At 41.9% G+C, this 23,259-nt stretch overlaps 1 protein-coding gene across 1 annotated transcript in view; it reads right to left on the bottom strand.

Moving 5' to 3' along the window:
* The window catches only part of LOC129410298 (complement C3-like), a 47,358-nt gene that overhangs the window by 9,235 nt on the left and 14,864 nt on the right, over window positions 1-23,259 (bottom strand). Inside the window, exons 12-36 of the mRNA XM_055157995.1 lie at window positions 23,034-23,121; window positions 22,370-22,472; window positions 21,342-21,456; window positions 20,153-20,268; window positions 19,709-19,852; window positions 18,903-19,115; window positions 17,604-17,804; window positions 16,411-16,563; window positions 16,176-16,305; window positions 16,015-16,083; window positions 15,558-15,842; window positions 15,015-15,279; window positions 14,567-14,652; window positions 10,704-10,843; window positions 9,539-9,748; window positions 8,771-8,831; window positions 8,293-8,376; window positions 7,852-8,055; window positions 6,025-6,100; window positions 4,676-4,838; window positions 4,021-4,134; window positions 2,059-2,212; window positions 1,008-1,171; window positions 661-813; window positions 172-231 (exon numbers count right to left, since the gene is read on the bottom strand). Coding sequence (XP_055013970.1) covers window positions 172-231; window positions 661-813; window positions 1,008-1,171; window positions 2,059-2,212; window positions 4,021-4,134; window positions 4,676-4,838; window positions 6,025-6,100; window positions 7,852-8,055; window positions 8,293-8,376; window positions 8,771-8,831; window positions 9,539-9,748; window positions 10,704-10,843; window positions 14,567-14,652; window positions 15,015-15,279; window positions 15,558-15,842; window positions 16,015-16,083; window positions 16,176-16,305; window positions 16,411-16,563; window positions 17,604-17,804; window positions 18,903-19,115; window positions 19,709-19,852; window positions 20,153-20,268; window positions 21,342-21,456; window positions 22,370-22,472; window positions 23,034-23,121 — 3,551 coding nt within the window. The remainder of the gene's footprint in view (window positions 1-171; window positions 232-660; window positions 814-1,007; window positions 1,172-2,058; window positions 2,213-4,020; window positions 4,135-4,675; window positions 4,839-6,024; window positions 6,101-7,851; window positions 8,056-8,292; window positions 8,377-8,770; window positions 8,832-9,538; window positions 9,749-10,703; window positions 10,844-14,566; window positions 14,653-15,014; window positions 15,280-15,557; window positions 15,843-16,014; window positions 16,084-16,175; window positions 16,306-16,410; window positions 16,564-17,603; window positions 17,805-18,902; window positions 19,116-19,708; window positions 19,853-20,152; window positions 20,269-21,341; window positions 21,457-22,369; window positions 22,473-23,033; window positions 23,122-23,259) is intronic.

Raw genomic sequence — 23,259 nt, 5'->3', positions numbered from 1 at the left:
GTCGTTTTCTAGTACTAACTCTAAGTCATTAATTATTTTATTAAGTTGTTTTAAATGAATATTGTGATTTAAAGAGTTCACATTATTACATAATGATCCATAGGTGTCATAGATTATAACTGTATAGCAGACACAAGAACAACAGTTCTGCTTTAAAAGTCACAAACTCACCTCAAGGATTCCCTGTCCATTCCCTCGAGCCTGCACCTCCAGATCCACATTGTTAAGAAGCTGTGAATACAAAATGAAAAGAAATATATGCATTTATACTGACCATCATCTGACCCTCTCCTGCTCATCTGACCCTGTCCTGCTCCATCTGATCCTCTCCTCTGACCCTCTCCTCTGCTCCATCTGATAATCTCCTCTGCTCCGTCTGACCCTTTCGTATCCAGGTAACATGTCGTCTTCCACTACATCCTTAAATCTCGTCTTTGGTCTTCCTCTAGGACTCCTGCTTCCTAACCTCAGCCTCCTTCTACTCTTCTCTGTACCATAAATTCACTATCCCTCCTCTGGCCTCTGCTCCTCTGGTCTCTGCTCTGGTCTCTGCTCCTCTGGTCTCTGCTCCTCTGGTCTCTGCTCCTCTGGCCTCTGCTCCTCTGGTCTCTCTCTCTGGTCTCTGCTCTCTGCTCTGATCTCTGTTCCTCTGGCTCTTACCCGGGCTGTGCGGGCTGCGTAGGAGGTGTCTGGGTTGAAATAATATGGAATTGTGCGAGCTCCCATTCGGACGTCCACGTTCAGATCTAGGTTTTGTGAAGGTGGCTGTTTGATCAGGTACTCGGACAAGGCCTGGAGAACCACCACTGTGGGCTGCAGACATGTGAGAGAACATAGATTTTTATTATTATTATTATCTGTCCAACAAAACCAAAACACAGACAAACTGCAGATGAAATAGAGACATCTGACCTCCTGTATACCTAAAAATACAGGGGAGCATAGAGGAGCATGGGAGGGCATCTGACACACAGGTACATAGGAGGACGGGAGGGCATCTGACACACCTGAGTGGACCCGTAGCCCCCTCCCTGCCTGCGTTGGCTGTTTAACCATTTAAACGGTGGAGCGGCCTCTGTCATGGCGTTCATCTTGAGCAGAGTGAGCAGAGCGTAGCCTGTGGCCTCCAGAGTGAAGAGGTGATTCTCACTGTCCACCCACTGACTGCCACCTGGACACAGCAACAGGGATTCAACTAAGGGTAATGTTCCGTAATAGTGTTTTACAATACTGCAGGTCGAGTCATCAGGTCCTTTGTCAGGGCAGTCTGAGGAGAGTAACAGCCCTCAGGATAAAAGTGTCCCTCCTCTGTGTTTTCTTGATTAAATGTGATTAAAAGCCCTACATTACGCAAACTTGAGCCATGTTATTATGTTGTTACCTCATTAAAAATATACTTGGAGTTGTTTTGTTTCATTCACATTTTATTTGAGTGAAGCTTTTATCTGTCTACATCTTTTAGTTCAGTAGAGATCGGCAATTCCAAGGCTGAAATGATCCAAATGATTCTAATGAAGGTGTGTGGAGTTTAAAAACACTGCGGAGCACTTCCTGTATTGCCACATGACATCACAACATTCTGACATAGATGTGAAAATAGTGTAATATGGTCTTTTTAATAATTGCACAGTTCTAAAAATATGGAGGCATCAGGGTTCAATTATTTTCATTTGCTATCCACACAGATTCAAGGTCCAACGTGCAAACTGTGGAGTGGCACGGGACCACACTGGAAAAAAAACACTATCTATAAATTAAAATGACTTAAATTAAGAACATTTGACTTTATTTGAGTTGATTCAACTTGACAAGTAAAATGATCGACCAATGGAATAAGTGTGTTTTTCTTAATTCAAGTAACATTAGATTTTGTTTGTTATTTTAAGTGCAAAAAGTTGTTGTTTTTCTTATCTTAAGTGTAGTAAGATGTAGTTTCATATTTTAAGTACAAAAAGTCTTGTTCCACTGGCAGATCATTTGACTTGTCAAGTGAAAGTTCAAATCATGATCAAACTTTCTTAATTCAAGTTCATCTTAACTGAGTGTGTGTGAGTGTACCAGCAGAGGAGGCTCTGAGCAGCGCTGGTGTTGGGTTGAAGTCCACCTGGTCCTTGAGCAGAGCCAGAGCGTACGATGCGATGGCCACAGTGTACGGGCGCCGTGTGACCTGCAGCGCCTTCTTCAGGTAGGCTGCTGTGTTACGGATCACCGCCTGAGGATACACACAGAGTTACAGTCCTGTAGACACTAGTGCTGTCACGATACTGAAATATCAAACTTGATTTTGAGTAACTAAGGAATACACTCAATACTCAATATTGATTCCGATATCAGGATGATAATAAAAACACTTTATTAAGACAACTGAGTGTGATTTTCAATAGTAAATCATACACTGCAAAAAAGCTTGGCCAAATATAAGATATAAACACTTAAATCTATCAGAAAATAACTTTAAAGTAGTGAAATGATCTGTCCATGCAGCGAGATCATTTCACTTGACATGTTACCTTAAAATAAATGACTTGTAGACTAGAATGAAGCAGTCTCTGGTAAGTGCTCATGGGCTGGAAATAAGTTTTTGAATACTAACTTTGAGATAAACAGACTTAAAACCAGTTTATGATTAGTGTTCATGATCTGATAATAAATTCAAAGATGCTAAATTCTAGATAGAAGTACTTGAAATTAGACTTACATGATAGTAGTTAGTAGTCAGTCTTGTATGTAGCACTGAATCTAAAACTCTGGTAAATGGATTGTAGCTTCTTTTAAACATTTATTACCTAAATTTAAGATTTTTTGACCAATTCAGAACTAGTAACTAGATCATAAACCTGAAAACAAGGTGAATCACCTGATATAAGTCTTAAAATTTTAGCCAGACCAGACAAATTTGTAGTGTAGTACTTTTATATGGTTTTATGTGTGTAATCCCTCAGTGGTCCAGGTAGGTTCCATGGTGGTCCGTGCCGTGGGCATATATTAGTCTATATGCATTCTAAAACTATTCAGAAATCATTTATTTCTGTTCTGTGAATGTGAATTTTTAGTACTGATCCTTGCTCAACTGAGTATGTAGTTTTGATACCAGTTGTTACCTGTTGCAATAACTGCAAAAATCACTGCGGTACTAAGAGGCCCACCGCGGTGCTTGTTGGGCGACCGCGATCACTGCACGAGACCAACGTGGCCCGACCCAGAGTCCTGCACGGGTCCATTTTTGGAGACCCGCACCCACCCGTACACGTTAACATTCCACCAGTTACCACTCATGCCCATGATAACCCAGGACTAACCCAGGACTAACCCAGGATTAACCCAGGATTAACCCGGGACTAACCCAGGACTAACCCAGGACTAACCCAGGATTAACCCAGGACTAACCCAGGATTAACCCAGGACTAACCCAGGATTAACCCAGGACTAACCCAGGATTAACCCAGGACTAACCCAGGACTAACCCAGGACTAACCCAGGATTAACCCAGGACTAACCCAGGACTAACCCAGGACTAACCCAGGACTAAGGTGCACCCGTGTAGACCGTCGGGTGACCGCAGGCGAAAGGACCGTCGTGTAGCGCTCCGCGCCACATGGAGGTAAGTGCAGCTGTTGCCCGATCTCACTTTATGGACACCCTGCTCCACGTGCGCTATCATTGTATACCGTGCTGTTGAGCAGCAGGAGAAATTCCCTAACTGCGACAGCCCTAATTCTAGTATTGATTAGTATCTGATTTTCAATATTTTGACAACCCTAACAGACACATTAAAACCTTATCTTAACATGTTGTTTTTATATGAGACACATATTTTCAGTACATTTTCTTAGTGTACTAAAATGCATTTACTGCCACTATGCTATCTGACAAAAGCTTCTTTGTCCATAGGTACAAACAATCTGTCTAACTCCTAGAGCCTCTCACACAGCACATTCAGCCAGAGGTGAAGTGTTCAAGAGCACAACAACACTATGCACTGGTCTGTGCAGTCAAACCATGTCTCGTAAAGCTCTTCACCTCTGTGTTGACTCTGGCCTCACTGCAGTGGATCTTGGCTTCCTTCGCTTCAGCCAAAGCGATCAAGACGAACGCCGTGAGGGTCACCTGGGGGTCATCACCACGGAGACCGCCCTAAAAAAAAACAATCATAAAACAACTGATTAGACATTTAAGTGATTATAGTGCAGAGATGGACTAGCAGAGAAGAAGGTCAGATGATGTAAAGGAGAGGGTCAAGGGGTGCAGACGAGAGGCTCAGATGGAGCAGAGGATGCAGAGAAGCTCGGATGGAGCCGAGGAACAAGGAGCAAGGAGCAGAGGAGAGAGTCAGAGGAGCCGAGGAGAGGGTCAGATGGAGGAGAGGGTCAGATGGAGGAGAGGGTCAGATGGAGGAGAGGAGCAGATGGAGGAGAGGGTCAGATGGAGGAGAGGGTCAGATGGAGGAGAGGGTCAGATGGAGGAGAGGGTCAGATGGAGGAGAGGGTCAGATGGAGGAGAGGAGCAGATGGAGGAGAGGGTCAGATGGAGGAGAGGAGAAGATGGAGGAGGGGGTCAGATGGAGGAGAGGAGCAGAGGAGAGGGTCAGATGGAGCTGAGGATGCAGAGAAGCTCAGATGGAGCCGAGGTACGAGGAGAGGGTCAGAGGATGGTGAGGGTGCCATGGGTGCAGTACCGTCATGGTGGTGCTGTAGACCGGGTTCTCCTCTATGAACACACTACGCTCTGGCTTGTGTCGGTGTTGGAGCAGATACAGTAGAGGCTCACACACCTGCTGCTCCTCCACTCCTATGATGGAGTGAGCCATGGAGAAGACCTTCACCACAAACGCAGTGATCCTGAAACACAAGAGGAGTCAGAGAAGTGCAAACTGAGCAAAGCACATCTAACCACAGAACAATCAATTCCCTGATCATACTGAGATATGTTTTTAAAAATGAAAGTAAGAGCCCAAGTAAAGCAGCATAGTATTTCTGTTGTTGGGGTTAATGTGTGGAATAAGTTTGACTTGAGAACACCAAGACACTTTAAAAACATATATAAGAGAGAGAAATATTACAAAAAATATATGTTGAAAGTGAAGTCTGATAGCAGCAAGTGAACAGCTTGATTTTTAGTGGACTATTCCCTTTATGTGTATTATTTATCTGAACAAATACAGTGTAACTGAAAAAAGGAGGAAAAGATCAGAAACAGAAAAAATTACAAAAAGTATAAAGAAGTACTGTTTTAAGTATAATTGTTAAGGATCTGGGTCCACTACGGTGGACACTTTTTTTTTTACTACATTTGAGAGCAGGCATCTGTACTCACCGCATTTCTCAAAAGGACAAAAAAGTACAAATATTTTTTGACATTTGTGGAGACATCCTGCTTAAAATGATGAGTTCAAGCCTCAACTTTGACCAAAATATAGGCCTATAAATCCAAATAACCAGGAAAATTCAAACATTCTGAATGATAAAGTTAAAAGGGGATATTAACTGCTAACACATCAAATATTTAAATCACCATGTTACCTTACATTATTTTGAAAATGATATATTTGTTAACATGTTTTATAAGTTTAATGTATAAGTTTCATAACACAACTGAATCTACTGCACATTGCATTAGGTTTGTGAAGTTGTAGCGTGTTGTTTTGTATCATGTTTTGTATATTTATGGAGAATTGTCCTGTGGGAGAGTGGGTGACGTAGGCTTGTGGGTGGAGCCTTGGACAGAACCTTACAGTTAACCTCAAGGAGGAATTGAATAGGGCCCAGGAGAGATCGCTAGATTATTTGATGTGGGAACATTACAACATGGTAGAACGCTTAAAAAAAAAAAAGTACATTTAGCATAATACCCCCTATTAAGTTATTGTTTAGTGTTTAGTGTTTACATTTAGAGATATTTGTGGAAAACAATGTATGCAATTTGTCACTATTATTATTACTATTATTATTTTTATTATTATTTCTTTTAGTTTTATTTTGTGACCGATTAACTGATAATGTTGACTCGTGCAGTTGTGGACAGTACCATGTGCTTGCCCCTTGCTTCCTGTAGGGGGGGTATGAGCCGTCACTCCTCCTGTAGGCCAGCTGATTGCTGTAGCCTGAAAATAAAAAGGGCAAGAATTATGAATTATTTATGCTTCGAGGTCTTAAAACTGTTTAATATGAATTTTATTTTGTGTCATATTGGTTCCATAAACCAGGACACAGGGCTCATTCACTGTGGTAAGATTTAAAGTGGAACTGAATATGGTACTAAATCCACTTTTGTTTTGCTCTCAGCTGTGTATTAGTGTTGTCACAATGCAAAAATTTAAACTTGATTTCGATACTAAGGAACAAACTCATTACCTGACACCGATTGGAATACCAAGATGATATGATAATAAAAACACTTTATTTAGACCAGGGTATCCCCAGGTTTGACTATTCCAAATTTAAGACTTTTTAAAGCCCTTTTAAGACCACTTAAATGAAAATTAAGACCAACATTGCACCCATGATGCAGGCGAAAACACCAGATCCAATTCTTAGACTACGTTTACACTGAAATGAATCCGTGTATCACTGTATCGCCGTATCGGAAAAGATCTGCATCCAGACTCGTCCTTTCTGTGTCTGCAAGTCTTCCATATGCGCACAGCCGTGAGCATATTGGTTTAAGTTTTACAGAAACTACATTTAAAATCGCATGGCTAATTTGCATAAAGATAAAAAAACAGCTCTTTCCATATGCGCTGATGCAGTTAAACTTCTGTTGGACTAAAGGACGAATAGTGGAATATGAGTGTTCTCCCTGTGACAGAGGAGTGTTCTGCTGATAGTGAGTCTGCTCTGTGATTTATTCCTTTGGAGATGGTTCATGTTAAACTTTTCAGAGATTATACGTCTGCTGGTCGTACGCACAGACCATATAAATGAATGGACATATATTGTAGCCTCTTAGTGTTTTGGCGATGAATTACTTCACGGTGCACAGACCTACATCAGTGTTTTCAGGCATCCACACAGTGCCGGATCAGTGTGGACAAACACTGCATCCACAACGAAAACAACTCCAATACGTACAAGTGTAGACGGGGCCAATAATGACCAACCAACTACAGGTAATATATCTAGAATTTCCAAACTTCCCCATGATCCATCTAATCTTCTAGTCTTCCTCCACTCTACTGATCATTTACTCATTGCCGCCGGCACCAGAAACCAAAGTATTGTTTGCACATACTCCAAATTAGGTGTTCATTCCTGTTAAATGATTTGAGATTGGTTGAGTAAACAAAAAATAGGCTAATGAAATTTAAGATCTTTGTGAAAAAATAAGACTTGGACAAGAGAATTTAAGACTTTTTAAGGCCTTAATTTAGGAACATGAAATTTAAGACCTTTTGAAGACTTTTAACACTCCGCAGCTGCCCTGTAGACAGTAGAATGTGATTTTCAACATTAAATGGTAGTGCTTTCTTTTCTATTCCCATGTGGCCTTATATCTGTGTAATCCCCATAGACTGTATATAAAAATGGACATAGCTAACATGCTGTTCGCCACTTTCCAAACAGGAAGAAGCATGAGGACACTTCCGGCTCATTCTGACCCTGTCTCCCATTGACCTGAAAAGGAATATTATCCCCACTTGCTCTGTAACTGCTGCTGTGAGCCTCATCATTTTGGTCTTAAAATGTTCATATTAACCCACTCTACATTCCTAATATGGAACTCACTCCAAATTCGCCCCTATAACTGTCAGCCTCGGTACGTTTTATTTGACTGGTGCTGAATGCTGTGAGCGACGTCACACTGCCTTAGTCCACTTCTTTATACACACTTACTGTACTGTATATATTGTTTTACCTTTTCGTATGAAGCCGAGCGCCTCGTCTTTGCGGTGTGCGCCCACTCTCCCCCAGTCGTCCGTCCTCTCCAGGTACAGGAAGGCGATGGTGGGCAGAGACATGGAGGCCAGGTTCTGCTCCACACAGCCCCCAGGCATCCGGATCAGAGCTGCCAGAGAGTCCGGGTTCAGGGAGTTATCCAGACTGTCTGCGAGCACGTTGCCTGGAGAGAGGAGAGGGTTAGACCAGGACTAAAGCAGGACTAAAGCAGGACGAAAGCAGGACTAAAGCAGGAACAAACCCAGGACCAACCCAGGACTTTTCCAAGATTAATACAGGACTAAACCAAATCCAAACTAGGACTTATTCAGGACTAAATTAAGACTAAATCAGGACTAAACCAGGAGTACCACCAGGATGAAGTCAGGTCCAAAAATGCTTTACAAATGCTGCGTCAGACCTCGGACGTTGATGAAGGTTTCTGGGACCGAGTTTGGCACCACAGAGTCCAGATCGATCTTCCCCATCCGCACGGTCTGAGTGCCTACAACAGAACAACAAAAAACAGAACAACAGCACAACATAACAATAACAAAACAACAACAGAACAACAAAAGACAAAACAACAAAACAACAAAATAGAGAACAATAAAACAACACAACAGAACAACAAAAGACAAAACAACAAATCAACAACACAACAGAACAACAAAAGACAAAACAACAAACCAACAACACAACAGAACAACAAAAGACAAAACAACAAACCAACAACACAACAGAACAACAAAAGACAAAACAACAGAACAACAAAACCGAATACCAAATTAACAAAACAACAACAAAAAACAGAAGAACAGAACAGTTGAGTTATAACAGTGACAGAACTCCTGAGTTTAAAGTGAACCACACGTGAAGAAGAATCAAAATGAACAGACCTCCTTCAGCTGCAGGGTTCAGCACCACACTCCACACTTTGGTCTTCTGCACTCCCTCCATCTGACAGAACCACAGGCACACGTTTCAAATCACCAAAAACTATTCACAACTAAACTACAACTTATACTACAACTTTTAAGTACTGCTAGATGTAATACTCGCAGTGGTAGTACATTAGTAACAGTAGCATGTAGTAGCAGCAGAAGTAGGACAAATATAAAGACATGTTAAGAATGCATTCAGGTAATAGTATTAGTAGTAGAAGTAGAAGTAGTAGTAGTAGTAGTAGTAGTAGTTTAATTGTACATGAGTGCTGGTGGCATAGTAGTAGTAGCAGTAGTAGTAGCAGTAGTAGTAGTAGCAGTAGTAGTAGTAGTAGTAGTAGTTTAGTTGTGCATGAGTGTTGGTGTAGTAGTAGTAGTAGTAGTAGTAGTAGTAGTAGTGGTGGTGGTGGTAGTAGTAGTAGTGCATGATTGCTGGTGGTGTAGTAGTAGTAGTAGTAGTAGTAGTAGTAGTAGTAGTAGTAGTAGTAGTAGTAGTAGTAGTTGTGCATGAGTGTTGGTGTAGTAGTAGTAGTAGTAATAGGTGTGCATGAGTGTTGGTGTAGTAGTAGTAGTTGTGCATAAGTGTTGGTGTAGTAGTAGTTGTTACATGAGTAGTAGTAGCAACAGTAGAAATAGTAGTAGTAGTAGTAGTAGTAGTAGTAGTAGTAGTAGTAGTAGTAGTAGTAGTAGTAGTAGTAGTAGTAGTAGTATTTAGTCTCTCACCACCACACGTAGGTTCTTCTGGACACCGTCGGTCATCATCATGTCTTTGGTGACCACTATCACCTCGAGGGGCAGGTGTCCCACAGCCAGAGGCACCACAGTGAAGGGCAGAACCACAGAGGAACCAGACTCCACCAACACCTCCTGAACGAAGCTGTCCCTGAACGCAACACTGCACATCTGCTCTGTCCTCTTCAGAGTCACACGCACCTAACACACAGAAGGACCAGGACTGAACCAGGACTGAACCAGGACTGGACCAGGACTGAACCAGGACTGAACCAGGACTGAACCAGGACTGGACCAGGACCGGACCAGGACTGGACCAGGACTGGACCAGGACTGGACCAGGAGTGAACCAGGACTGAACCAGGACTGGACCAGGAGTGAACCAGGGTGTAATCAGGACAGAACCACAACTGAACCAGGGTTGAGCCAGGACCAAACGTCAGTTTTTCCCAGGACATGTCAGTTTTTTTGCGTCCTGTCCTGAGCATCTGGGTTTTTGTTTTTTAAATGATGGAAATGTCCGGCTTTTCATTATCGTTCACTGGGACCATTAAATTGGGCATCTCTCGTAGCTCTCTGTTCACTCAGATGGAGCGAGCAGACACAAACAGTCGGTCTGTCTGCAACATGCCGAAGCGCAAATGCGCATTTAACAATGATTTGAACAAGAAATTCTCAATTTTCCATCGAGGTAGGGACAAGTGGGAGGTCATGTGCACAGGTTGCGAGGTGAGAGTAGTTCAATGTGAAGGCCCCACCCCCGGTAAAACTGTCTGGGTTTTCACAAATGGAAATATGGTCACCCTAAACCAGGACTGAACCGAGACTAAACGAGAACTGACTTTAGACTAAACCAGGAACCAGAACTATTTATATAGTTTTTAAAACCTTGCCTTGATGAAATGAAAACTTTTTAAATGAAGGACCCCAGGTACAGCTAAAGGGAACCCTAACATTTATTAGGGGACCCTAATAAATAAAGAATAAACAATGAATCAAGACTGAAGCAGGACTAAACCTGTTCTAAACCAGGACTGAACCGGGATTAAACCAGGAATAAACCAGGACTGAACCCAGTCTAAACCAGGACTGAACTGGGATTAAACCAGGAATAAACCAGGACTAAAGAAGGTCTAAACCAGGACTAGTTGCAGACCTCTCTGTTGTCAGGGGAGTAGTTGTAGACCACGGCTCGGATCTGCACTTGTTCATTTCGGGCGACAGAGTACGGCAGCTTCAGATCCACAAAGAGGGGCTTCCAGGCTCGGACGTTATAAGGCTCTGCCACACAGAAGCCTGCAGCGAAAAACAAGAGACCGTGTCAGACATTATGTATAAATAGAAATAGAACAGAATAGAATAGAAAGCCTTTATTGTGATTATACAGTAGACCTGAAGCACCTGCCAGAAGGCAAGAGTTTGAACAGGTGGAGTCCAGGGTGTGTATTGTCTTTAATGATTTTCCTCACTCTGCTGAGACAGAGGGAGTTGTATAATGTGGTTAAGGAAGGCAGAGGGCAGCCAATAATGTCCTGTGCAGTGTTGGTCACTCTCTGCAGACACTTCCTGTCAGTCTCTGTGCAGTGAGAGTGCCACACTGTCACAGCAGAGGTCAGAAGGTGACCAATGGTGGAACGATAGAAGGTCACCAGCAGACTTGTGTTTAGTTGCTCCTTCCTTAGCACCCTCAGAATAAACAAGAGGACTGAGGAAGTGTGACGTCACCCATAGAGTTCAGCTCGTGTCAATTGGAGCTCACGAGGCTAGCACATATAGCAGCTAATCTAGAGCCAAAATCCATGTTTAGAAATCCAAGCGTATGTATCATAGCAACAAAGGTTGAAGGTAATGCCCCTTCCTGCTGGTTTGACAGGAAGCAGGTGCTTAGGCACGCACTGTCAATCAAACGTGTTGCCAGGGGATCAGATTTTTAAATCTGATTTGAGCTCACCCCGGTCCTCAGTCTGCCCCTGCCTGTCGCTGCACATAATTGATCTGTTATTAAGGTTCATATGTTTATTTATGGATGAAATTGGGAAATAAAAACACAAAGAATATGTAGAGTGGGTTAATATCAACGATTTTAAGACCAAATTCTCTGACAGCAGCAGTTACAGAGAGAGGGGCCACGGTTGTTCAGTAGAAAGTGAATTGAGCCAGAGTCAATGGAAGCAACAGGTTAGCTATGTCAGTTTATATAGTCTGTGGTATGATGACTTCTTGGACTGATGTGAGAAGTCTTTCCTCCAGATGAACGTTCTAAAAACAAAAGATATGGTCACTGACTTTTGAAAAGCTGCTCTCAATCAGGATCCAACTATTTTAAAAAGTCAACCTGTTGAGTCTGTGAGCACTTACAAATATCTTGCAACTGGTATTGACAAAAAATTCACCTTAGAGCCCGATTGTGAAGCCCCAGAGCTTGTTTTGTAAACGGAAACTGTCATCCTTCCAAATGGACAAAACCTTGTTAAAAATGTTTTATAGTTATTTTATCATACCTGTTTTATTGTATGATTTTGTTTGTTTCATGGTTTTGTAACTTGTCTCTTAAAAACAGAAACTCCCTGAATCAGGTGGTGAAATGGGCAAATAAGCTGATTGGGCAGTCTCAGCTTTATCCTGCTTTTCTCTATTTGAGGCAGGAGCAGAGGCTGACAGGGGTCAGTTTAAAAGATGACTTCCATCTTCTGAATAATGACTTTCATTGTTTTCCATGAGGGCAGAGGTTTAAATAGCTCCTCTGTAAACAGAAGCACCTTTGTTCCAGCAGTCATCTTTGCCCTGAACAAGTGATTAAACTGTATTATATTGATCTTATTTATGCTTCCTTTGCACATGGGGCATATTTGTATTCTTCTATTTAAAGTATTGTTCCTAATGGGTTTTTAGTTCTTTTTGCCATAGTCATTTGTCTAGATGCAGATGTGTGTATGTGAATAAATGAGCTGACTCACTGCCAAACAAAATTGACCTGTTAATACCAGTACAGTAACCTTTGAACTGTTGAACCTATGAACCAGGTCTTCTGCACTCCCTCCATCTGACAGAACCACAGGCACACGTTTCAAATCACCAAAAACTCTTCACAACTAAACTACAACTTATACTACAACTTACTACAAGTACTGCTAGATGTACTACTCGCAGTGGTAGTACATCAGTAACAGTAGCATGTAGTAGCGGCAGACGTAGGACAAATATAAAGACATGTTAATAATGCATTCAGGTCATTTATAATGCCAGATTGACATAGCACATCATCAATCAGTGGTGCTGGTACAGGAGTGTTGGTGGTGTAGTAGTCGTAGTAGTCGTAGTAGTCGTAGTAGTCGTAGTAGTCGTAGTAGTCGTAGTAGTAGTCGTAGTAGTCCTAGTAGTTTAATTGTGCATGAATGCTGGTGGTATAGTAGTAGTAGTAGTAGTATAGTAGTAGTAGTAGTAGTAGTAGTAGTAGTAGTAGTAGTAGTCAGTAGTAGTAGTAGTCACAGTAGTAGTAGTAGTAGTAGTAGTAGTAGTAGTAGTAGTAGTAGTAGTAGTAGTAGTGGTAATAGTTATAGTTTAGTTTAGTTGTGCATGCGTGTTGGTGTAGTAGTAGTAGTAGTAGTAGTAGTAGTAGTAGTAGTAGTAGAAGTAGTAAGTAGTAAGTTAGTAGTTTATTGTGCATGAGTGCTGGTGGTATAGTAGTAGTAGTAGTAGTAGTAGTAGTAGTAGTAGTAGTAGTAGTAGTAGTAGTAGCAGTAGTTGTAGTTTAGTTGTGCATGCATGTTGTTGGTGTAGTAGTACTAGTAGTATTAGCAGTAGTTTAATTGTGCATGAGTGATGGTGGTGTAGTAGTAGTAGTAGTAGTAGCTGTAAAGTAGTTGTGCGTAGTTTAGTTGTGCATGCGTGTTGGTGTAGTAGAAGTAGTGGTAGTAGTAGTAGTAGTAGCTGTAGTTGTAGTTTAGTTGTGCATGCATGTTGTTGGTGTAGTAGTAGTAATAGTAGTAGTATTAGTAGTAGTTTAATTGTGCATGAGTGCTGGTGGTATAGTAGTAGTAGTAGTAGTAGTAGTAGTAGTAGTAGCTGTACAGTAGTTGTACGTAGTTTAGTTGTGCATGCGTGTTGGTGTAGTAGTAGTAATAGTAGAAGTTTAATTGTGCATGAGTGCTGGTGGTATAGTAGCAGAAGTAGTAGTAGTAGTGGTAGTGTTAGTAGTAGTTGTAGTTTAGTTGTGCATGCGTGTTGGTGTAGTAGTAGTAGTAGTAGTAGTAGTAGTAGTAGTAGTAGTAGTAGTAGTTTAATTGTGCATGAGTGCTGGTGGTATAGTAGCAGAAGTAGTAGTAGTAGTAGTAGTAGTAGTAGTTTAGATGTGCATGTGTGTTGGTGTAGTAGTCGTAGTAGTAATAGTAGTTTTAAAATTCACTTTTATTTGAATGGTTCAACCATAGCCTCATAATGATTGATTCAAATTTGTGTATTGTTGATCAGTGTTAAATAGTCTATTAACGAGACTGTTCATATGTTTAATGTTAATGATGCTTAGAAATGTGGATTGTACAAAATATAATCACAAATTAAAGTTAAATCTATAGTTTTTGTGTGTTTGTTACATTTACATGAGTGATTTAACTGTTATGTAGTTACAACATCTGCACATTAGTAGAGCACATCGTATTTTCATTATTTCACATCATTTAAACTGTCAGTGTCAGTAAACGTTATATGTACAGGGCTTTATAATAAAGTCTGTTTTTCACAAATATCTCCAAGAAACCTTTGTGATGATATTAGAAGTAAACCAGATGTCCAGATATTGCAGAATTAAGGAAAAATCTACACAGTCTATCTATACCCTAATGTTTAATGTGATTCATTTTAAACTAAATCATTGTCTACAATTTCCTTTAATGAAAAAAAATCTCCAAAAGTGACTTGGTACCATTCATTACTGCTGATCCACCTCTGTCAAAATGGCGTCCCAGTCAAGCTGGTAAAATATGGTTTTGTTTGTTGTAAATACAGTGAATAAATCCAGACCTGTTTGAGCCGAGGTGCTGATGGCCATGATGCCCCACTCTGTGATACTGTCAGGCAGGGGGCGCTCTACAGTCACAGAGGACAGCCTGAGGAGAAGAGACCGGGGTTAGACCAGAACCAGGACTAAACAGGGCTAAACTAGGGCTAAACCAGGACTAAGTCAGAACTGAGTCGGGACAAAACCAGGACTAAATAGACTAGAATAGAATACAAATAGAATAGAAAGTCTTTACTGTCATTATACATAGTGTAATGAGATGCAGAGCTGCTCCATCAAAGGGCAAAAAAAAGCAAACAAATGAACCGTTCTCAGTGTAAACTTGAGTTTAGAATGGTGACAGCTTTGGGAAAGAAGCTGTCTCTAAGTCTCTTTGAACCAAAACTAAAAACTTAAACCAAACTGAACTAGTTTTAAACCTAAACTAAACCAAGACTAAACTGTTCCTACCCTGTGCTGTGGTCCGATTTGGAGGGCACAGGCAGGTCCTCCCAGAGCCACGACTCCTGGAACTTAGACCTGAGATCCACCATGGTCTCGTCCAAGTCCTCGTCCTCCCAGTCCTCCTCATACAGATCTTCTTGTTGCGTAGGTGTGTCTGTTCGTGCCTCCCCACGTGGACCAGGCTGCCCCGTCATCGGCGGTTCCCTTGGCCTTCCGAATTGTTTCATCCCCCCATTCATACCAGGGGAGTAAAATGTGACTCCTACTCGGTCTAGTCAAAAGTTTAGAAAATTAGACACTAATCAATATAAAACTAGTACAAGATATTTAAGCAGCAAGTGACTTTCATAGACACATTCACCGACACCGACCAGGACTCACCAAGACTGAATCAAGACTAAACCAGGACAGAACTGGGACTAAACCGGGACTAAATCAGAAATGAATCAGGACTGAACCAAGACTAAAACTGAATTGAACCAGGACTAAACTGGGACTAAACTGGGACTAATCCAAAACTGAACCAGGATCCACTCTGGTTGTACTTACCAAACGGGAGGCGGTAGGGCATTATTTCCAACCTGCCCCATTGCCTGGGCGCGCTGGTGGTGGGGGTGGGGGTGGTGGTGGTTGTGATGAAGCTGGGCATGGCAGTGGGCATGTGGGGGTCGATGGGCTCGCCCCGGTACTTGCCACAGCAGTGTCTGAAAGCCCGGATACACTCCACTCCCTCTGAGATGTACAGGGACCTCCGTGTGCATGAGTACCGCATCGGAATGTCCCTGAGACCATCCACACAACAGCGGCGCAACAGCTCATCTTTGTACTCCCGTTCTACAGAGGAGGCACCAGGGTTAGACCAGGACTAGACCAGGACTAGACCATGAGTAGACTAGACCAGCGAGAGACCAGGGAGATACCAGGGTCAGATCCAGGACTAAACCAGGCTAAGACCAGGACAAAACCAGGCCTAGAACAGGACTTCATATGTTCACTTAGTACTTACCAAGTGCAGCTTTGCGCTCTACGAGATCAGCAGAGCGTCTCCACCTGGAGCTGCGTGGGCACTGCAGCGCTGTGGACAAAAGCACATGCATGTTTATTTATTTACTGATTCTGGAGTGAGCAGAAGTACAGGAGAGGGAGATAAGCTTGTGTCAGCCGGACTTTGTCTGAAGTCAGTCCTGAAACGGCCGTTTGAGAAGAAGAGCAGTCCAGCATCTGAGAAGACTCCTCTGGCACTGGCCCCTCCCCCACGTGAACAACCCAGGTCCCCCCTCTGCAGCACGCCCCACACCTGCACACAGTATGTACAACAACCTGTTAGTCCTGGTGTAGTCCTGGAGTAGTCCTGGTTTAGTAGCAGGAGCAGTAGTAGTAATAGTAGAAGCAGTAATAGTACCTTGCTCTGGGTGAGCCTGTCTCCCCGCAGCAGAAACACAGAGTTGTCCACAGCGACCAGGCTGACGGTGGAGCCGGGCTCTGCTTGTACTCGCAGGCGGAGCGTCTTCCCAGGCATGAGGTCAGTGGGTGTCCCCTGTGGTCCCACACTCAGCTGGAGGACACAACAGTGGGGTTACAACTAGAGAACCAGGGTGCTTAAAAAAGTGTTAAGTGTACAGGCTGCAGTACGTTCTATCGATGCAATATCCCAATAAACCATTTCAGCCCTGGAACTGCCTTTGAAGCTTTTGTTTTACCCTTAAGTAAACTTAAGTTAAACTGATTCAACCCTTCATCTGCATCAGCAGATGTTAAAGATTTTCTATTGACATTCTCAACTGTACCAAAGGTGAGGCTGGGTACTTTTTTTGTATTTTTTATGTAAATGAATGGCTAATATTATTAAGAAAATACTGTTCAATCCTTGAATTACTTTATAACTGTGTTCATTTGTATTTTAAAAAATAGTACTTGATGTTCAGTTATAACTCCAAACAAAAGCACAAGCACATGTAAATGAACCAGAGCACAACTGATCCTCACTTGTATTGACATTCACTTTTGTTTTCGCTGCATACAGCACTTTATATTAAAGGCAGTGCTGGGAGCACGTGCTTTTACTTCTTACTTCCTTTTACGTCCTTTTACTCTTTTACTGCTTTAATCCATTATCCTGGAATTATGGATTAAAGCAAAATTATAATTATGGATAACTGACTGACATTTGAGAATTCTGGCAAAGTCTGCGAAGCAGTGTATGCACCGGCTCAATGATGCAGGCATTTAAAGCCAAGGAACCAAAAGCTGGCACTGAGAAAATGTTAATATTTTGGTACCAGTACTTACCGACCCTTTTCAGTCGGTTCCTACATGGAACCAAGTTTCAGTCCCCAGCCCTAACAAAAGTTAAACTAATATTCAAAAATAAAAGCAACAATCTCAGACTGTTCTTAAGTATTGTAGAGTAAAACTACCACTAAACTACTACCACAAAACTAACTTAATGACATCACAAGGTGAAATGGAGCTTTTTGAACTGCAGACAGCCTAATAATCCAGGATTATTCAAACATGTGTGAATGAAACCCAACCCAGGTCTGTTTTAGATGAGGTAACAGCATTGGAACATGGAGATATAACAAGGATCCGTACCGTCCTCACACAGGACTCCTGCACCTCCACATAGATGGAGTCAGCCACCACCTCCTCCTCTATGGACCAGGGGAGTGAGTAGAACGCAACGACTCGAAAAGAGGGCATCATTTCTGGGGTAACACTGAGCTGTATCGCCACCACATGCTGGGAAAAGACTTCCAGTCGCTCTGATTTGATGATACTCCCTTTGTTCAGCACCTACACACAAAACACATGGTAAATCTGATACTGTTAATGTTATACCATAATATTGAGGGACAGAGAGAGGCAGGATTGAACAATAGGTTGTTTTCTTGAATTTGATGATGTCATTTCAGATGGAGGGAGTGTTCTACATGTGTGTAACCCAGGTGATTTTTACAGTTCTCTGTGCCTCTCTGCCTGTTTTACTATTCACTTTATTCCAGAAGTTGCAGTCATCGTTCGGGTTGTATTATCTTACATGGGGCTGCCGATCCTAACAGCAAATAAATTCAATACTGACTATAAAGCCACTGAGGGGGACACTGTGGAGGTTGTAGAGTTAGAAGTATTTGGGCTTACATCTCGACCACAGACTGGACTGGAAGGAGAATACAGATCAGCTCTACAGAAAGGGACAGAGCAGGCTGTACTTTCTCAGAAGGCTGAAGTTCTTTAACATCTGCCAGAAGCTCCTGCTCATGTTCTGCCAGACAGTTATCTCCAGTGTCCTCTTTAACACTGTGGTCTGCTGGGGCAGGACACTGTGCAGCTGGATAAGATGGTGGTGCAGGATCTGCAGTGGGAGCAGAGCTTGACTCACTCACATCTGTGGATGAGAAGAGGGCCCTACACAAGCTCCTGTCCATCCTGGATAAGCCCCTACACCCTCTGCACAGCACCATCACCGGACAGGAGAGCACATTGTTGTCCCTGTCCTGCTCCCACACACCATACAGCTGCTTTCAGCAGTGGTCATCTGGACAATGTTTTGAAAATCGAGTTTCAGCTCCCATTCAGAAGTCAAAATCAAACTTAAAATGTCTTCTGGATGGAAAATTTCACTACAACTACTACAACTACTACAACTACTACTACAAACTACAACTACTACAACTACAACTACTACAACTACTACTACAACTACTACTACAACTACTACAACTACTACTACAACTACTACTACAACTACTACAACTACTACTACAACTACTACAACTAGTACAACTACTACTACTACTACAACTACTACTACAACTACTACAACTACTACTACAACTACTACTACTACTGTTACTACTGTTTTTACTACTTCTACTCCTCCTCAGTACTCACCATGTACGTGATGTGTTTGATGTGCTGCCGGTGCTCTGGCTTCTCCACGATCAAAGTGAAGCTGAGGCGCAGACTGTCTCCCACACTGACCCGGTGGCCCTCCCAAGAGATGTAGAGCAGATTCAGGGCTGCCCTGTATGTCATGTAGGACCTCAGCCGGAGCTCTGTGCGGGCCTGCTGCTCCGGCCTCAGACCTGGCTGCACCGTCTCTGCCTGCACACAATTGATGAACAAACATGGTGACAGAGACATACTTCAGACTATTTTAGCGTCAATACAGATTACTTAGTTTGTGAAAAAAGTGCAAAGAGGAGAGATGTGTGCATTTGTGGACAGGGAAGATGTCTGTCCTTTTCTTTCAACTGGATATAACTAATTTTTTGACTCATTCAAACAGTCATGACGTTCCGAATTTGATTTAGGTCTGAGGATGGAGTTGTAAAAAGGAGAGAGATGATAACTGAGCCCTCCATTACTGTTCAAAGATGGATTGTCTTTCCTAAAACTAAAACTGCCTATATCACTTTAATCTTTTATTTTCTTTGGCTAAGTTCTTCTACCAAAGAATCACAATCACAATGACTGTCAGAAAAAACACAATTAGACAGATTCACATTTCAGAACATGTTTGTACAGATCTAAACTACAGGATTAGCAGATTGTATACAGAATAACACAGGAGATTTAGTTGTTTGTGGAGGAAATTATGATAAAAATGTCTTTCAAATTTTGCTCATTGCATTAAAATGGCAATTCATCTTGCAGCCCGAGTACAGATACATTTAAATAAAGAAATGTGTTCTGACCGTGATGACTTGCACGTTCCTGTCTTTGGGCATGTTGATACTGGTGCGAGTGGAGCCTCCACTGACCACTAGTGGAGTGTCCTGGAATGACAGCTTCACTTGGACATTTTGGACCGGAGAGTTGTCATGGTGCCTCACATCCACCTGCACAGTTACAATCACAATTTACCTTCAAGATTCAAGGGCCCATATTACACTACTTTCTGATCTATGTTATAATGTTGTTTAGTCATCAGAAACATACTCATTCCCACAAACTGCTACTTAACTGATGTAAAACTATGATAAACAAGTCAGAATTACAAAACCATGACCATTAAGCCACATCAGGCTTAAAGTGCACATGCACTTTAAGCCTGATGTGGACTTGTTTAAATCAAATCAAGAGGCAAGAGTCATTTCATTTCAAGTGGTCAAAGATCAGCTTGGCTCTTTAGAATTCACCGTGAGGGCGAGGGGCAGGCCGGGTTTGAAGTACTTTGGAGCGTCTCGGAACGATAAAACAAACGGAGAAATGACGATCCGGATCCCGCTCTTCTCTGTCTCCACCAGATCACCGCCTGGAAACAGCACAGGGGACAGCAGTGAGGCATTATCATCACATCATTCTAACAGTGAGTTCAGTTCATACTTTACATTAGTACCTTTATTTATGTATGTTTTTATTGTCCGGAGATGACAGAACTACCAAATTACTGAAATGTTTGAAGTTAAACCCATCCAGACACAGGGAGAACATGCAAACTCCACACAGAAAAGCCCAGGAGTCGATCCTGGAACCTTCTTGCTGTGAAGTGTGAGTGCTAGCCGCTCAGACACCATGGTACAGGTACTTTAGTGTAATATAGCGCCCCCTGGCTGAAAGTAGTGTTCCTGTTTAAATCACATGATCTGTTTGTGCAGTGGTTTTGTAATGTCTTTGTAGCAGTGATGAAATAGTTTGTGTGCAGGTCTAAAGTTTATGACAACAAACAAAACCCTGAGTCCAGTTCCTGGCAGCAGTGAGAATTAACAACAACAAATACACAAAGTCACGTGGAACATGTCTGGACATGGACATTGGACAGCAGCAATGCTTAAAACCAGTCTGTCAATGATTTATAGACTTAGAGAAGTACATTTCGAAAACACAATATTGATCTAAAACGATTAAATGAAAGAAAAAAAAATCCAATGACTTCTGTGTTAGAAAAGTGTGGTGTCCACTGGGAGTTCTCCTCACCGTAAACGTCATCACATCAAAGAGCCGCAGGCTGTGGGCCCCTCCTATGGATAGCTGCATATCACACTAGTGAGTAGGGGATTGTTTTTCATTTGTACCAAAATGCCACCGCAACACTGCTGAAACCTACGTGTATCACCGATTAAGAAAATAAAGTACATCACAGTGGGTGTGTAAAATGGGGGATCTGCAAAATGGCGTCTTGAAAATAAGAAAAAAAACATTTGTGCACTTAAAAATCAGTGCACAAAGGATTTTTACAGAGGATTACTGAAACCAGCGTTTCAGTAATTTAAATATAACTTCAAGTATGGTTTTAATGTGAGAACAATTATCTGACATGGTTAAAAGCTCTAAAAAGTCCATTTTGTGTAATGTGTTCTTTAGTACAGTACAGTGAAAGCTGAGTACCTGAGAGAGTGAGCACTGAGGCCTTGACGTAGATGGACTTTCCCACTAAACTCCTGATGTTTGGGTACTCTGCCTTCAGGTCATTCAGGGTCAGAGACACTGTCCCTCCATCCAGCTGAAAGAGGACAAAACTATGATTAATTCTGTTAACAAGAGCTGACAGATGTCAGTAGCATCAGTCAGAGATGGGGACTTTCATGTCATGACTTGGACTCGAGTCAGTCACTATTTTAAGACTTGAGACTTAATTTGATAAAATGCTTTGTCCAGCTGTAAAGTTTTTAAAGTGCTTTATAAATAAAGTTGCTATGGTACAGTGTGGTATGAAGATGAGTTGATATTTTTAGAAAAACATGTCCCTCCCCACTCATCTGTTTGTTACCAGAGATGTAACAAAAACTGAAATACTGCAACATCGAGTATTTAAATGGTTTGGATTTTTGGATTATGGCTGTAATGATTCACCTTAATGTCTGGGATCAAACCTACAATTCTATTAGTCTCTCCAGACTATTACAGTAAATAAATACTGCACCATGACATTAGGATTTGGATATTGTTACATCCATATTTGTTACATGACTCTTAAAGCAGGACAGTTTAGTTTAAAAATCAAAGAAATTGCTAAAATTCAAGCTGTATTCAGTACATTTTTAAAGACTTGAAATGACCTGATGTTCAAAGCAGAAAACTTGGACTTGAGGGCCACTGACTCGGGCCACTTTGACTCAAGACTTGGACGTGCCTGTCTTTGACTCAAGACTTGACTTGCCAGTGTTTTATTCAAGACTTGACTCAGACATGAAGTCAAAGACTTGAGATTTACTTGAGAGTTGCAAAACAAAGATTTGGTATCAATCTTTACCTCTGCATCAGTAAATTGTTTTCATGTTTTTGTACTTTCAGATGGCGGTTTACAGGTACAGAGTTCATTATTACAACAGCTCCATTTGCCGTGTGACTTCTGTATTATTTTTACACCAAAATAAGAAACTGCATGGATGGATACATGCATTTTAAAGACTTACATTGGTGACCTGCTTCATGGCTCTCAGACGGATCTTCTCTTTCTCATGTTTCACTCCAAACATGACGTAAGCCTTTCCCTGCACAGGCTGACCGTACAGGTACCTGACACACACACGTTTAAAGAGGGGGCATTAACTGCTAACACACAACATATTTACATCACCATGTTACCTTTTATTGTTGAAAATTGTATAAAACATATTAACATGAATCCCCCTTCCTTTGCTCCCCATGCAAAGTCACTTCCCCTTCATCAGGTTTGTCCAGTGGCTGTGTACAGTTTTGTGTCATGTTTGTGTGTATATTTAAGTTGAATTGTGGTGTGGTTGGGTGACGTTGGCTTGTGCGCGGAGCACAGCACAGAATCTTACAGCTGACCAGAAGGAGGGTTTGAATATGGCCCAGGAGAGATCACTGAAATACTCAAACATGCATGGATGACTCTAAAACCTCTTCAGGCATGTTTTTGATGAGGGACCATTATAACATGGAAGAAAGATTTAAACCAGGACTAAACCAGGACTAAACCAGAACTAAACCAGTACTAAACCAGTACTAAACCAGAACTAAACCAGGACTAAACCAGAACTCAACCAGGACTAAACCAGGACTAAATCAGGACTAAACCAGGACTAAACCAGGACTAAACCAGTAGTCTCATACCTGGCTGTGATGGTTATGACCAGTTCATTGTCGTCGACGCTGAAGAAAGGTTTCTGTGGAGTGAGGGTCACGTTGAACGCAGGAAGCACTGAAAGAGAGAGAGCACAGGGTTTAGTGCAGGTTTGGTTCTGGATCGGCCCTGCTTAAGTCTTTGTTTAGTCTTGGTTTGGTTTTGATTTAACTTAATTTTTGTGTTATTTTAAAGAAGACTTATCATGCTTTGTCT

Source organism: Boleophthalmus pectinirostris, unplaced genomic scaffold (assembly GCF_026225935.1).
Source record: "Boleophthalmus pectinirostris isolate CB_2022bp ecotype Guang Dong unplaced genomic scaffold, ASM2622593v1 HiC_scaffold_22, whole genome shotgun sequence".
NCBI lineage: Eukaryota > Metazoa > Chordata > Actinopteri > Gobiiformes > Gobiidae > Boleophthalmus > Boleophthalmus pectinirostris.
Note: the sequence above shows the minus strand (reverse complement) of the source record. Positions and strands in the feature narration are given on the sequence as shown.